This window comes from Phaseolus vulgaris, chromosome 7 (assembly GCF_051622355.1).
Source record: "Phaseolus vulgaris cultivar YP4 chromosome 7, ASM5162235v1, whole genome shotgun sequence".
NCBI classification, from domain to species: Eukaryota; Viridiplantae; Streptophyta; class Magnoliopsida; order Fabales; family Fabaceae; genus Phaseolus; species Phaseolus vulgaris.
Window position 1 is genome coordinate 29428975 of NC_143504.1, and position 16510 is coordinate 29445484.

At 41.5% G+C, this 16510-nt stretch overlaps 1 protein-coding gene across 1 annotated transcript; it reads right to left on the reverse strand.

Annotated features, from left to right (window-relative positions):
* Window positions 1-4100: 4100 nt before the first annotated feature.
* Window positions 4101-5126, reverse strand: LOC137818931 (large ribosomal subunit protein eL14). Its single transcript, XM_068622594.2, has 5 exons — window positions 5065-5126; window positions 4868-4969; window positions 4647-4776; window positions 4426-4538; window positions 4101-4329 (listed from the first exon to the last, which is right to left on the reverse strand). The coding sequence occupies exons 1-5, from the start codon at window positions 5065-5067 to the stop codon at window positions 4279-4281; spliced, it is 399 nt and encodes a 132-aa protein (XP_068478695.1). The 5' UTR covers window positions 5068-5126; the 3' UTR covers window positions 4101-4278.
* Window positions 5127-16510: the final 11384 nt, after the last annotated feature.

Here is a 16510-nt window from a genome sequence, read left to right on the forward strand (position 1 = left end):
CAAAAAAAGGTTGACCATGATTAAAAAAATGTTCAGAATCTGCAACAAAGTGAAGTTCCCATTTTCTGATTATGTGAATGAAAAGAATAAATAGAATGGCAGAAAATTATTGGGGAATGACACATGGCACATGAATATGTGTTTAAGTTGCTTTATGTTGATGAAAGATCTTGGATGTGAGTTGGTTTCCTTATTTTATATTAGTTTGGTATGATTATAATTGTTTACTTATTTCAGTTGTTTCCATGTATCATTATTGAATATGGGAAACCTGGTGCAAGGGCAACTTCTTAATTATTTAATTTTATTATATATAACATGGAAGTTTTATTTTAAAACAACTTTTAGTTTTGTCTAAAACCATTTTTATAAACTTATAAAATTTGAGTAAAGTTTTAAATTAACATAAAAGGATCATGTTAAATCTTTTATGCACGAAAAATCATTATAAATAATTAAATGATGGCAATTTATATAAGATGCATATCATATACAAGGCTTTATTTATTTTAAAATGTTATATAATCAAAATATTTTAAAAATTAAGAAAACAAAATCTTTATAAAAAAAGTAGTTTAGATTCATTTACTAAAAACAAAACTTACTCGACTTTGAGCATTCTTATTTGGTTCTTCGCCAACTAAACCAGTTCTTGTCTTTTTTTGCTTTTGCGGATTTTTTTGTTATTTGAAACGGTAAAATGTAATACGTAGTTTACTTTTGCTATGTTATAAGTATAAATATTTATAACTTACATTAATTTTTGCTAAAAAATCTCTTTTCAAAAACATTTGTTTAATGTTACTAGTTGACCATTATTTAATCTACATACTTTGGAGATTACAAATGTAACACACTAAACCCTAAATTTAAATTAATTAGAGGTTAGAAGTTGGGTTTATATTTAGGGGAAGTGAAATTCTAATATAATATCACAATTATGAAGAAGAGGGGAGAGAGTGTGAACAAATGGATTTATCCATTTTTTTCTTTTTGGGTCTAACGCAACCCAACACCACCAAGTTACAAGGAAAAGTGAAGGGAAAAACAACAATTGTGTTGATTGATAGTGGGGCTAGTCACAAGTTTATCTCTGGCGAGTTGGTTCGCTATTTCGGATTGCAAGTTGAGTCCACACCAACGTATAACTTGAGGTTAGGGGATGACCATAAAAAAGAGCGAGTGGGTGCTATCAAAAGGTGGAGGTAAAATTGGGAAATTATATGATTAAGGAGACCTTTTTCCTATTTGAGCTAGGATGGGTGGATGTGGTATTAGGAGTAGCGTGGTTGGCAACTTTGGGTCATGTGAAGTCAATTGGAAGACATTGATAATGAATTTTTGCATTTATGGTCAAAAGGTGCAAATTAGAGGAGACCATGAGTTAACTAGAACTTTGGTGACTCCTAAAGTTTTAAAAAGAGGAGGAGATTGAAGCGGTGTCCCTTATAAGGAGAATAGAGAGCGTTGACCAAACAAGTACAGAACAACCTAGGAGTGACAAGGAGAACGTTGGGCTAACTTTGGAACAGACAACAAGAGTTGAATGATGTTTTGAAGGAATGTGAGGAGGTTTTTGAAGAAACCAAACAATTACCACCCAACAGGGAGATTGATTATAAGATTCTGATTAAAGTGGGGGTAGACCCAATTAATGTGAGACCGTATAGATACCCACATCTGCTGAAGACGGAGATAGAGAAACAAGTTGAAGAAATGATGAAGGAAGGGATAATCAAACCTAGCAACAACCCTTATTCAAGTACAATGATTCTAGTAAAAAAGGACTATAGGGCCTTGAATAAGGCAACCATTTCGAATAAATTTCCAATTCCGATAATAGAGGAATTGCTGGACGAATTGTATGTGGCACACTACTTTTCCAAGGTGGATTTGCGGGCAGGCTATCACCATATTCGTATGCATGAATTTGAGGTTGCTTCTTCCTGCACCTCCATACCTTCTTGTGCCACCCCCATAATTTTTTCTTATTCCAAAAATATCCTTTCCAATATTCCGGATTACATAATCCGAAAGTCTTTTTTTAGATTCAGAATTAGCTTCCGGATTATGTAATCAGGAAGTCTTTTGTGATTAGCTTCCGGATTACATAATCCAGAAGTCTTTTCTATACATAAAATTAGCTTCTGGATTATGTAATCCGGAAGCCTTTTTTGCAGATGTGTTATTAGCTTCCGGATTACATAATCTGGAAGTCTTTTCTAAATATGAAATTGACTTCCGGATTATGTAATTCAGAATTTATCCGGATTACATAATCCATAGGCTTATTATTTCAAATTCAAGGGGTGAAAAAAAAAGGATAAAATGGTATTTTCATATTTAGTATGGGGTGGCACAAGAAGGTATGGAGGTGTAGGAAGAAAGAGTCTGAATTTGATATACATAAGATTGTTTTTCGTACACACCATGTTCATTATAAATCACTAGCCTTTTGGACTAACTAATGCACCAACAATTTTTTAGTACACCATGAATGACATTCTACATTCTTACTTGAGGAAGTTTGTTTTGGTTGATGATAATATGATATACAACGGAACGTGGAAGGAACATATGACACACCTGAAACAGGATTTAAAAACTCTCCACAGCACCAGTTTTATGCAAATCACAAGAAATGCAAGTTTGGTAAACATGAAGTGTGGTATTTAGGGCATGTAATTTTGGGAGAGGGGTTCAAATGGATCAGTTATCTTGCAATGGCCAATACCCAAATCCTTGAAAACATATCACGGATTATTATAGAAGATTCATATACAACTATGGAAGAATGGTGAGACCCTTAACGCAGTTGTTGAAAATGGGAAATTTTGCGTGGACGGAAGAGAGTGAACGAGTATAATTTTCAAAAGTCATACCAATACTACTTAATTATATACATAAATGAAGAAACTCGTACAAAAACTATTGCTTTTTTCTGAACCCTAAACTTGATTCTTTTAAAGAGACGAATTATTTAGATACACCATTCAACAATTCAAACCCAAACAATCATAAATAACGGAGTTCATTTCCACTTATAAAACATCATATTTGCAAATAGTTTTTTAAATAATCATTTAATCCAATTATTCATTTAACAATTCCAACCAAAATATAACACTAATAACTAAATTCATTCACTTGTGATACTTTGTTTTTAATAATTTAAACCATTTATAAATCTTTTAAAACAACTATTCGTCTATCAAAATCCTAGGGAGCCGTTATATATGTGAATACGTTAGGTACCAAAATAATTTGATATTAACATTATTTTTTGTAAGTATAATATATGTGACATAATTCCAATTCTAATATGATAAAATTTAATTAAAAGAGTGAACGAGTATGATTTTCAAAAGTCATACCAATACTACTTAATTATATACATAAATGAAGAAACTTGTTCAATTATGTTTATTTTCACTTCAGTTCAAATGGAAGAGTACTTTTTCCAACCAACTCGGTTGAATGAAAATGAAGTGAGAAAAATATAAAAGGGCACAGGAATGAGGTGAGATAAAAGCATTGCGTACAAATACACGAACTGAAACAAACCAAAAAATGGCCAACAGCATCATAAAAGTAACACCTCAACACGATCTGGCTCTTAGTTTGCAAACAGAGATAGAAAAACATCAAAGAGTAGTTTCAGTGAACAAATGATTTTTCTCAAAACAAACAAAATTCGACGCTTAATTAACAACCCATATTTTGAATACTTGATCAATAACTTTATACATGGTGTCTCCGTAGGTACATTATGCCATTCATGCCATCAAACAAGAGTTATCTTAACTATGTACAAGTTAGAGAACCTAAACAAGTACTCAATTTAGAAGTGGACCTGAGGCTATACCGAAAGTAATAACAATATGGGTTTTAGGGGCGTTCTGATAAACTATATGAGAATAAGAGCATATCCAGCAAATTGCATGTCCTGTTCAAGACATTCCAATAAGATGGCTCAAGAAATTCAGCTGGGCTAATCTAAATCCATAGCAGTTACTGTAGAATCAATCGAATTGTATGCAGAAGAGGGCAGAACCTATCTAATCATAAAACCTAATTAATAAATATGTAACTACGGAGAGTGAAAACAATTGTCAATCATAAATATTATAAAATCAACTAGATTTGAGTTATATCATAAATATCTGAAGATGAAACTTTTCACCAAGTGCTCAATGATACATAAAATCTCATACCCAAAGTAAAGAAAACTCATAACAAAACTTGAAGGTTATATCGTAAAATATCGTAAAATAATGCCTACGCGCTCTTTTTCAGCTTAGATAGTTCTTGCCTTACCACAGCTGCCCTCTGCACAAATTTAAAAAATCCAAAACCAAAAATAAGACTCATATTTTACTACCTTATAAGCAACAACAAAAATCAAGTGCAAGATATAAAATATACCTTAATCTTGGCCAACATTAGCTTAAACCTATCGAAGTCAGTGAGGGCTGCCCTTCGCTTTCTGACAATGAGTTTCCTGCCCCATGAGCTTTTCTCCCATTTGTTCTTAACATCTACTCATTATCAAGAAACACAACAAATATTTTCAATTGAAAACTAATAATAATAATAATAATAATAAGCAAAAAAAATAATTAAAAAATTGAACATATAAGACGGACCAGCAGCCTCCATGGCTTTAACAAGATCTTTCTTCTTGGGAACCCTCTTAATGTCTATCTTAATATCGGTTAGGGAAAGCCTTTTGAAGTTGACTTGGGACCTCACCATATCTGGGGCGTCGACGAGTGCCTATGATAAAAAAGAAAACACTAATTCTAAGAAAGCAAGTAAATTGATATGCATAAAAATGAAAAAGGTAAAAACTAGGGTGGTGAGTTACTCTGTTCTGGTCAATGACGTCGACGATGACGACGAGCTTGCCATATTCCTTGCCGTAGTTGACGAGAGCAACCCTTCCGATCTCGACGTACCTCTTGAAAGGCTAAAAACGAAACGAAGAAAACGCAGTTTGGTTAGGTTAGAACATTGAAAAGTAGAAAGGAAAAAAGTAAGTGCAGTGGAGAACAGAGGAATCACCATTTTCGGCTTCGACTGCAGCGAGGGGGAGACGGAGGATGCGTGGTGGTGGAACACAATCTAGGGTTTTAAGTTTACAACTTCGGGTATTTTATAAAAGAACCTCGGATCCACGTTAACATGGGCCTCCGACTCTATTCTTTTCCACCCAAACACAGGCCTCAATGCGTACACCAGATCCAAACCTAATATTATCACCCTATCTCCCACACAGGTGCTGAATTGGGAGATTAGAAATATAAGATAAACAATGAGTTCAATACAATAAATATTTAAATGTTTTCTAAAATAATAAAAAATTACAGTTTTCATATAATAATTTAAATTAATTATGTTAGTTTTATTTAAACTTAATTAATAATTAATAAATTGACACTTGTTTGATTAAGTTTGACATTTGTGTGAGAAATGAAAGAGTGAAAATTGTAGGATAATTAGTGAAGAATTCACGGTTAAATGAACTTGAGAGTCAATGTGCTTTCTTTTATTGTTTTTTACCACCTACCTTATTTCTTGCTAAACAAATTTAACCCTCCTTTTACTTTATTATTTGATTGCAAATATGTTTTGGATACTTCCTTAATTTGATTTACTATTAGATTCGTAGGGAAATGACTTGATATCATCTGACCTTATCTATGCTATCATCTCTTTTGTGTTAGACAGTCTAGCATTGGTTAAATGGTCTACACTGAAATCATTTTAATTTGACTATTAAACGACAACTATCAAGTACAACTTCACAAAGCACTTTATCCTCATACTTGCCCACGGAGAACTCGACTTTCACTTGCTTATTGACTATCAAATCCCCATCTTCATTAAGCCAGTGAACTTTATAAGGTTTGGGATGAGGAATAACAGTTAAATTTAGCTATATCATATATAACTCCATCTATTGTTTGTACTCTTTTACACTCATGTTTCTTTGACGGAGTCGTTGGAGTTTATCCATAAACTCCCTATTATAGTACAAATGTATGTAGTGATGCCTTAATGCACTCCTAAGATCATTCCAATATTGAATTGAAGGGTCATTGTGGAGACGTTTTTCTCTCTCTAGGGAAGTCCGCCAATACATGGCATAGCCTTGGAAAGTTAAATTTGTTAAGGGTACTTTACTTTCCTCACTCACTTGGTGACAATAAAATAGTTGTTCTACCTTAATCTCCTGATCAAGGTAGACCTCAATATCTTATTTACCATGAAAAGAAGGTACGTCAACCCTAGCCTTTCTTGGCTTGGCTTCCTTCCTATGGGGTTTGATAATATTCATAAAATCTCAAAAATACCCTCCTCAGATTAAGTATCCCTTAACCTAGAACTCTTACTAGAACTACTCTTATATTTAAGTTTTTCTTGAATTTCCTCTTTTTTTTATCTTAAAAGTCTTAAATCTTCCTCGAGTATGGCAAGTTGGGCTTCTCTTTCTCTTTCAAAATAGCCTTTGTTACCTCCATAGTTGAAGAGACTTAAGTTTTTGAGAAATATGTTTCAAACTTTTGGGAAATGAACTTGAATCACTTCCATTGTGGTGAGATGTATATTTTTACATTATGTTTAAAGATTTTTCACAAGAAGGAATTTTTTTTTTCACATAAGTTAAATTTTTAGGAAAAATAGGTGCATCACAATGGACACTTTTAAATACCAAGGTCTTTCTTATCCAGAACTTGTCCTCAATGCATTTCTCCAAACTCCTTCTAATGAAAACTATTCATCACAATGAAAGAAATTTTCTCAAATAAAAAAACTAAAAGAAAACTTTAAAGACTACAAATATGTCTCCTAATGGTGAGGCTTGTTGGAACTTGTGAGTAAGAATACCAAAGGCTCTTCCAAGACATCAAAAGTAGATACTTGTCGAATTACAAAAATTGAAAAAAAAAATTCTTACACTCTTGTCTCTCAAGTGTTTCCTCTTCAAAGCCTCCTCTTATTGGCTCTTTTTAGGGGATTACTCCTTGAGTTGCTTCCACCTTCTCCTAGGATGCTACCTAGCCAACACTACAAGAAAATAACAATTTAGTCACCGAATTCAGTGACAAAAAATGAGTGGTCGCAATATGCGACTGAAATAGTCACCAAATACCCTCAATGTCAAATTTGTGATCGAAATAGCAACCAAATGAACAGTCAATGATGTTAGATAGTTTAGCCACCGAATTAGCGACTCAACAGGAGAGTGACAAAATCATCGGTCGCTAAAGTGGTGACTATTTTGAATAAATTGAGAAAAATATATTTGCGACTGAATTAGTGACCAAATACATTTATGTTTTAGTCACCGATTTTTGTTCGGTCGCAAAATGGAGTTGTTTACTTTTCTCCCATTAAATCAGTCACCGAATATGTTTATTTTTTAGTCACTGATTTTCTTTTGGTCGGTAAATGTATTTGCTTATTTCTGCCACCGAATCAGCCACCAAATATGTTTATTTTATAGTCACCGATTTTTCTTTGGTCGCTAAATGTAATTGTTTATTTTCTGTCACCGAATTAACTACTGAAATAACATTTATATTTTTATTTAATTATTCATATATTAAAATAAAATAGAAAAATTCAAAATTTGAAAAATAAATAAACTAAAAAAAAGATAATATTAATATTAATTTTAATAATAATATTTCATATTAATTAATAAAAATATTTAAAAATATATAATTATTATAAATAATAATTATATTTATTAATATTATTATTATAAATAATAACTATAAATAATAATAATATTAATAATAATAAATAGAATTGCTAATATTTGTCATCGAAATTAACGACGAAATTAATATTTATATAATTTTTCATTTAACTATTCATATATAAAAATATACAATAATAGTTATATTTTAAACATATAATTATATTTTAAATATATAATTATAATTGAATAATATAATTAATATTAAAAAAATAATGATATTTCCTCTTTTCAGTTTGTGCAGCTTATCTGATTTTACTATTTTTCAAGTTTTCATTTCCCGCATGTTTTAGATTACTGTTTGGTAATAAACCCTAACCTATTTTGATAAGTTCTCATAAATATACAGTCATTGGAGGAGGAGAAGGAGTAGGCGGTGGCACTAGAGGAGGAGTAAGTGGTGTGATGGTTTAGGAGGTGGTGGTGGCATTGGAGGGGAGCGAGTGATGGACTTGCTCATGGTGCTGGTGGAGGCATTGGAGGAGGAGCAAGTGGCAGTGTAGGAGTAGGAGGCGGTGCGAGCGGAGGAGGTGGATTTGCGGTGGTTGTGGAGTTAGAGGATGAGGGTTTGGAAGTGGAGGTGGAGTTGGAGGAGGAAGAGACGGCGAATTTGGTGGTGGCAGTGGCTTTGGAGTTAGTGGTGGTTTTGGTGGTGGCAGTGGTGTTGGATTTGGTGGTGGAGTAGGCGGTGGGCACTAAGTGCAAGGTAAGAGTGTTAATTCAGTTTTATGTTGATGAAAAACAATGAGAGAAAGAAAAAGGAGAATGTTGAAATGAAGTTGAAGCTATAACTACTGTAAAATGCGTGATTATATAACTTGATAAGAGGAATGTTAATCAAAACTATTCATGGTCAAATTATCAATATTTAATTTTAAAGTGAACACTCTTTGATCTGAGGTTTTCTTTCTATATGAGAATACATACATATTTTGTTGCTTCCACATGACTAGTATAGTTTTTATTTTTACTTTTATAATACTAATACTTCAAGCATTGCTTGCAGGAAGCTCATAAGCGTTTTGATAAATCCTCCCTTGTATATGATTAGGTCATCATTTTCCTAATAAGGTTACAGTGTTGTGAACTCTGCATCCATAGATTTTGTGTAAAATGTCTTTTAACTCTCTTAAGTTCTGGTCAAAATTAGTTTTAGACCCAAATTAAAATCCGATGGTTTTGGTCCTCATAATTTCTGAAATTTGGAAGATTTGGTCCCGAAATCCTCGGTATCCCAGGAAAAAAACAAGGACTCAAACCGCTTATTTTAAAATGGAAGGACTAAAACCAAATTTTGATGGATCTTAAACATTTTACCATAAATTTTGTTTTTGCTACCTATTTGTCTTCGTGATATATACAATATACTAAATAAGAAATGTACTGGGCCAGAGCGCTCAGAGCTCAGTGCTCACTGGTTATCTGCCTCAGATAGGTCAACTCGGCTTTTGGGCCAAGTTGATGGGCCATGTGGTTGGGCTAAAGATATGTGTGTTAACACTTTTCTATATACTTAACGTAACCCCTTGTGTGCAAGGCCCAAGCGATCAGCAAGAGGTAGTAATGGACCTAGGGGTGCACTTAGTGCGTATGAGTCTAGTACGAGCAAAATATGTTCTCTAAACCTAAGCCCATTTGTGCTAGGGTACGATGAGGTAGTTTGCATGTATGATGCGTAGCTTCTCGCCGATGGTGCCTACTGTACCGCCCTGGTAGTCGGAAGTGATGACGTGGCATCAAGCTACAGTATAGGCGTGTTGACAAGGCGCCAGGTTGGCAGAAGGGAAGGAAGTCGGGGGGCTCGTGAAGTCGCCAGTTATTAAGTTGGCGTGTTCCGATCTCCAGCATACCAGAATCGGCGATCACCGGGTTAAAGATGAAGTTGCCAGATGTAGACTCAGGCGACCTAGTGATTGGAGATCGCCAGAGCAAGCACATCGCCAGAGATGAAGGTGGTGCAGATTATGAAGGCGGCCGGCGAGACCACAGGGAAGGTGTATGAAGGCACCCTAACTCGCCAGTTCCAGTAGAGATCGCACTCCCAAGTTAGCTATGTACTAGGCAGCACCATGCATAAATAACTTAGCCAAAGAGAGAGTCAGGAGCAGCGCCCAAGTCAAGGAGGCTCCAGATGATGGCACGTGTACAGTTGGATGCGAGCCACGTGTCCAAGTCTGTAACTGCCAGGAGAGAGAAAGTAACCAGGTATATAAGAGTTCTCAACAAACTTTCTGAGGTACGCACGTTCAGAATACATTCTTTACGCTTGCGAGTTATTGAGCTTACTGTGAGAGAGGATTTGCGCGGTTCTTGTTCTCTTAGTATTTGGTGATTCGGTCACTGACTTGGGCGTTGGAGTGCGATCGGCCGCAGCGGCGCCGCTCTGTTTCTTTGCAGGTTCTTGAGGTGGATCTCGAAGAGGAACGGAGGTGTGAAGCGGTGCACACGTCGATCCTTTGACGAGGCAGTTTCCAGCGTTCTGGTCAACAGGCAGGATCATCAGGCGCCCACCGTGGGGCCGTGTAAAACTTGCTCCCATCCACAGCGTGAGTTCTTGGAGGTTTTCGAAGTTTTCTGCGTGGTTGTGTGCTGGTGCAACCATCGTTCGCTGTTTGCTTGAGATTCGTTCGGTGAATTCGCGTTTTACACTGTTCGTTTGGGTTTTTGATCGGTGGAGTGAGGTTTTTTCTGCTGTTTTCGCGCGATTTGTTCGGTGGAGTTGAGTTCTTTCGCTCGTTTGGTTGTCCGTGGGAAGAGCAGTGGTTTCTGGTGGAGTTGCAAGTTTCTTTGAAGGTTTGCGGTGTTCTTAAGTTTTCTCGCGGAGTTTCGCACAGTTTTTCCGATTGATCGCTGACTCAATCGTAGCTAAAGTAAGTGTTGTTCGCTGCATTCTGTGATTCGCTGAGTTTCATGAGAAAAATGAGAAGCAATCGCTCAAGTCCAGTTGCGCCCGTCGCTGCTGAAGGCGCCGCTGCCATGGCCATTGCGCAGATGGCAGAGATGATGCGTTCGTTGCAGGCAACTGTGGAAGCCTCACGCATAGAGCAGGCGAGAATGCATGAGGACCTGGTCGCCTCTCGCGCCAGGAATGAGGAGCTCAGCAAGGTGACTGAGGAGCTGCGTCAAGCTCTTCAGGAGCAGCAAGGGCGTTCTTCTGCTGAAGAGGTGGCGCCGTCATCGCCACCTCGTGTTTTCCCTATGCCTTTTGTTCAGGCGATTACTGACACGCCTATTCCTACGAGCGTGGTTCCGGTTAAGGCTGTCTTTACCGGCGTGGAGGATCCAGAGGCTCATCTAACCACGTTCCATACGCAGATGATGCTGTCGGGAGGGTCAGACGCCGTGTATTGCAAGATGTTTGTGAGCACGCTCCAGGGAACGGCGTTGGAGTGGTTTGTGAGCCTACCTAACGGTCACATAACCAATTTTCAGCAGTTCTCGAAGGTTTTCGTCGAGCAATACATCGTGAACAAGGCACCGCCCAGGGTGTCTTATGATTTGTTTGATATAAGGCAGTACCAGGGAGAGTCCCTCAGAGACTACCTAAATCGCTTTGGAGCGCAGATGGTCAGATCGCCGCTAAAGATGAAGAAATGCTGGTCTATGCATTCAAGAAGGGCGTGCTGCCAGGACCATTCTGCGAGGCCTTGATCAGGGCTCACCCTGCAACGTTTGCTGAGGTCAGGCGACTTGCGGTGGCTCACATCGCCGACGAGAGTGAGGTCGCCGAGAAGAGAGGGAGCGTGGCTCCCGCTAGGCCACGCGCCCAGACCAGGATCCAGCCGCAAAGGGTGCTGGAGACAGCGGCGGCGGCCAGGAAGGACCAGAGGACTCGCCATCCTTATGATAGGAGGAACAAGGGGAGGGGCCAGGGACGCCAGCAGCCAGCACGCCGGGAATACAATCGCCCGCCTAAGCACAAGTTTGTTATGGGATTGGCGGACCTGATCGCCATTCCCAATATATCTGCTAGGTTGAAAGCGCCTGAGAAGGTGGGCGACAAGGTGCTGGGACCAAAGCCAGACGCCTGGTGCGAGTTTCACCAGGGCTTTGGCCACACTTTGGACTCGTGTTTGTCCTTAGGGTATCAGCTCGATGATCTGGTTAAGAGCGGGTTCCTAAATGACTATCTGCTGGATAGGAGGACGGGGGGAGCGTCGAGTTCCCAGCCAGCAGGTGGAGAAGCCCAGCAACACGAGATGCCTATCCACGGGGAAATCCACACCATTGCAGGAGGCTTCTCAGGTGGTGGATGCACCGCATCGCAGAGGAAGAAGTACGCGCGGTCGGTGATGACAGTGGATATGTTTGAAGATCACTCGCCGGAGGTAGACATTACGTTCACCAAGCAGGATCTTCGGGACGTTGTGCCCCATGACAACGATCCCATAGTCATTTCGTTGGTTACGGCGGGAAGGAAGGTCCACAGAGTTCTGGTGGACCAGGGAAGTTCGGCAGACGTGATGTTCTGGCTGACTTTCACACAGCTGGAGTTGCCCCTTGACCAGCTAAGGCCCTATGGAGGGTGCCTGTATGGGTTCGCTGGTGACCAGGTGGAGGTCAGGGGGTATATTGAGTTGAGGACTACGTTTACAGATGAGGCTGGTTCGAGGACGGAGAAAATCAAGTACCTCATCGTAAACGCTCCTTCAGCATACAACATCCTGTTGGGAAGGCCCACGCTTAACAGGATAGGCGCCATTCCGTCGACTCGGCACATGAAGGTGAAGTTGCCGTCTATGGAGGGGGTGGTGATCATGATCAAGTCTGATCAGAAAGAAGCGAAAAAGTGCTACGAGAATAGCCTGAAAAACAAGAGATCAGTGAGTTATGTAACAACCACCCCACCTCCCGGTGTGAAGCCCAGATCGACGGTAGCGGCAGAGACCGTTGGAAGGGACGTGGAGATGGTGGACGCTGAGCTAGTGGAGGGAGACGCTGGTCTGGAGGAGGAAGAGGCGCGGAATCGCCCTGAGGAAGCGAGAGAGCAGGGAATCGCCAGGGCGGTGATCGCCCGAGAATCCAGGCCAAAACCTGTCGAGCAGTGGCTCGAGAAAGAGATCGGGGGAAAGATCTTCAAGCTGGGAAGATCTCTGGAGGTCGAGCTCCAGGACCAGATCGCCAAGGTGATTGAGCGGCATCTGGACGCGTTTGCATGGTCCGCTTCGGACATGCCCGGGATTGATCCCGACTTCTTGTGCCATCATCTGGCGATGGACAACTTGGTGAGACCAGTGCGACAAAGAAGAAGAAAGTTCAACGAGGAGAGGAGGCAGGCGATTAGAGATGAAACACAGAAGCTCCTTGCTGCAGGCCACATCAGGGAAGTCCAGTACCCTGAATGGCTGGCGAATGTCATGCTGGTGAAGAAGAGTAACGGGAAATGGCGCATGTGCGTCGATTTCACCGACCTGAACAAAGCTTGCCCAAAGGATTCGTATCCTTTGCCAAGTATAGACGCCCTGGTTGACAGTGCTGCAGGGTGTAAGTTGCTGAGTTTCCTGGATGCCTTCTCGGGGTATAATCAGATCAAGATGCATCCCATGGATGAAGAGAAGACAGCCTTCATGACGGAGAGGTCGTGCTATTGCTACAAGGTGATGCCGTTTGGGCTGAAGAACGCGGGGGCCACGTACCAGAGGCTGATGGGTCGAGTACTGGCACCAATGCTGGGAAGGAACGTGCAAGCGTACGTCGATGACATGGTCGTGACCTCGCCGGAAAAGAGCAAGCACGTTGCCGACTTGGAGGAATTGTTCACGACGATCGCCAAGTTCAGATTGAAGCTGAATCCAGAGAAATGTATTTTCGGCGTGGAAGCTGGGAAGTTTTTGGGTTTCCTCTTGACTGAAAGAGGCATAGAGGCCAACCCTGATAAGTGTGCCGCCATCTTGGCGATGAGGAGCCCAGCTACGGTGAAGGAGGTTCAACAGCTAACAGGTCGGATGGCAGCCCTGTCCCGCTTCGTGTCCGCTAGCGGAGAGAAGGGCCATCCCTATTTTCAGTGCCTGAGGCGCAACAATAAGTTTGTTTGGACGAAAGAGTGCGAGGAAGCTTTCGTCAAGCTGAAGGAGTATCTGGCGAGCTCGCCGGTTCTGTGCAAACCGCTGGTGGGAACCCCTCTCAGGTTGTATTTTGCTGTAACTGAGAGGGCGGTGAGTGCGGTGCTCGCCCAGGATCAAGGTCAGGCTCAGAAGCCTATTTATTTTGTGAGCAAGGTGTTGCAGGGCCCCGAAACGAGATATCAGGCCCTGGAGAAGGCTGCGCTGGCTGTGGTATTTTCGGCGAGGAGGTTGCGCCACTACTTCCATAGCTTCACAATACTGGTGATGACTGACCTGCCCATCCAGAAGGTCTTGAAGAAGCCTGACGTTGCAGGAAGGATGGTGAAGTGGGCAGTAGAATTGTCAGAGTTTGATATCAAATATGAGCCCCGAGGCCCGATTAAGGGGCAAATCTTTGCAGATTTCGTGGTCGAGCTCTCATCTGAGGCAACGCGAGTTGAAGGGGACGATTTCCGTTGGGTACTTTCGGTGGATGGATCGTCGAACCAGCAGGGCAGCGGTGCTGGAGTCATATTGGAAGGACCCAACGGCGTGCTGATCGAACAATCTCTGAGGTTTGCCTTCAAAGCCAGTAACAATCAAGCAGAGTATGAGGCGCTGATCGCCGGAATTTTGCTGGCCAAGGAGATGGGAGCTAGGGTGCTGATGGCTAAGAGTGACTCGCTGCTAGTCACAGGGCAAGTAACAGGCGAGTTCCAGGCTAAAGATCCACAAATGGCGGCCTATCTGAAATATGTGCAGGAGTTGAAGAGTTCTTTTGCCTCCTTTGAAGTAGTGCATGTGCCCAGAGAGCAGAATGCCCGAGCTGACTTGCTAGCTAAGCTCGCCAGTTCAGGCAAGGGGGGTAGGCAGAGGACGGTGATTCAAGAAACTCTGAAGACGCCGAGAGCATTTGTGGCAGATCACCTGGTCCTTCAGATAAGCAAGTCGACGGAGAAAGCCGCGAGAAGCCATATGTCCCTGACGCAAGAAACTCTGAGATCGCCGAGAATTAGAGCATGTCGGGGAGAGAAGGTGAACGTGATGCAGGTCTGCGCTACCCATGAGCCAGACACTTGGATAACACAGTACAAGCGGTGCCTGGCGGATGGCCTTCTCCCGCTGGATCCGACTGAGGCTAGGAAGGTAAAGAAGAATTCTAGCAAGTACACCCTGATTGATGGCGATCTGTACAGGTTTGGGTTCACTCACCCGCTCCTGGAATGTATACATGGCGAGAAGTGCACGAGAATCATGGCGGAGCTCCACGAAGGCATATGCGGAAGCCACGTCGGGGGTCGAGCTCTGGCCGCGAGGACTCTCCGTGCAGGATACTACTGGCCATCGATGAGAGAAGATTGCAAGAAGTATGCCCAATGTTGCAAACAATGCCAACAGCACGCCGATTGGCATAAGGCGCCTCTCGAGGAGTTGAAGTCGATCTATAGCCCTTGGCCGTTTCATACCTGGGGAATCGACATCCTGGGACCTTTCCCGCTGGCGATTAGGCAGATGAAGTACTTGGTGGTGGCGATTGAATATTTCACCAAGTGGATCGAAGCAGAACCAGTGGCCCAGATCACCGCACACAAGATCGAAGGTTTCGTGTGGAAGAACATCGTGTGCCGGTTTGGAGTGCCTAAACGCCTGGTGTCGGATAATGGGACTCAGTTTGCAAGCCACCTGTTGAAGAAGCTTTGCGAAGGGGTGGGAATTCAACAAGTGTTTGCATCCGTCGAGCACCCTCAGACAAATGGCCAGGTGGAGTCAGCTAATCGGGTGTTGTTGAGAGGTTTGAAGAGAAGGCTAGAAAAAGCCAAGGGAAGCTGGGCTGAGGAGGTGCCCCGTATAGTCTGGGCATACCATACCACCGAGCAGTCAGGAACCCATGAGACCCCGTTCAGCCTAGTCTATGGGTGTGATGCGATGATTCCAGTAGAGATTCAGGAGAGCTCGCCGAGATTCCTGAACTTTGTAGAGGAAGACTCGAATGAAGAGAGAAGGCTGAACCTGGATCTACTGGATGAGGTTAGAGAGGAAGCGAGATTGAAGGCTGAGGCGGTGAAGAGGAGGATTGAACGAAGATATAACTCGAAGGTGATGCCAAGGCAGTTTAGAGAAGGCGACCTGGTGATGAGGAAGGCCCACCAGTACGAGATGGAGAATAAACTGTCGCCCAAGTGGACTGGACCGTTCAGAATAATCGAGGCGCTCGGGAACGGCGCCTACCGCTTAGAGACGCTGGAAGGAGGAGCGATTCCTCGCACCTGAAACGCCACGCACCTGAAGTTGTACTATAGTTAAGAGCTTTGTAAGTAAAGACAAACATAAAAGTTATATTACAATGTCTCTGATGAAACAGTTTGAAGGGGGTACTCTTTTTTCCCTAAGGAGGGTTTTTAATGAGGCCACCTAATAAAAGAAGAGTTTTCGAAGTATAAGGCGTTTTCAGATTGCATGCTTGCTATTTTCCAAAACGTTTTGAAGAAAGACCTTGTCACTTATACGTGATTTAAGGCGAGTAAAGATATATTGTACGCTTTCTAAAAAAGTTTTAAGTCCTCATCGTCTTACGGCGATTGGAGGCACCAGTTAAAGCTAAAGTCCTCATCGTTTGTCAGCGATCGGAGGCACCAGTTAAAAGACCTCGACGCCCGCGCGCGTTCCGAGGCAGGTAAAAGACCTCCTCGCCGTCGAG

What these genes read in the sequence shown, in the direction of transcription:
- LOC137818931 (XM_068622594.2), bottom strand. An exon ending in ACGTCATTGACCAGAACAGA is followed by an intron (nt 4,777 to 4,867) that starts GTAACTCACCAC and finishes TTTTTATCATAG; the next exon opens with GCACTCGTCGACGCCCCAGA. An exon ending in TAAAGCCATGGAGGCTGCTG is followed by an intron (nt 4,539 to 4,646) that starts GTCCGTCTTATA and finishes GATAATGAGTAG; the next exon opens with ATGTTAAGAACAAATGGGAG.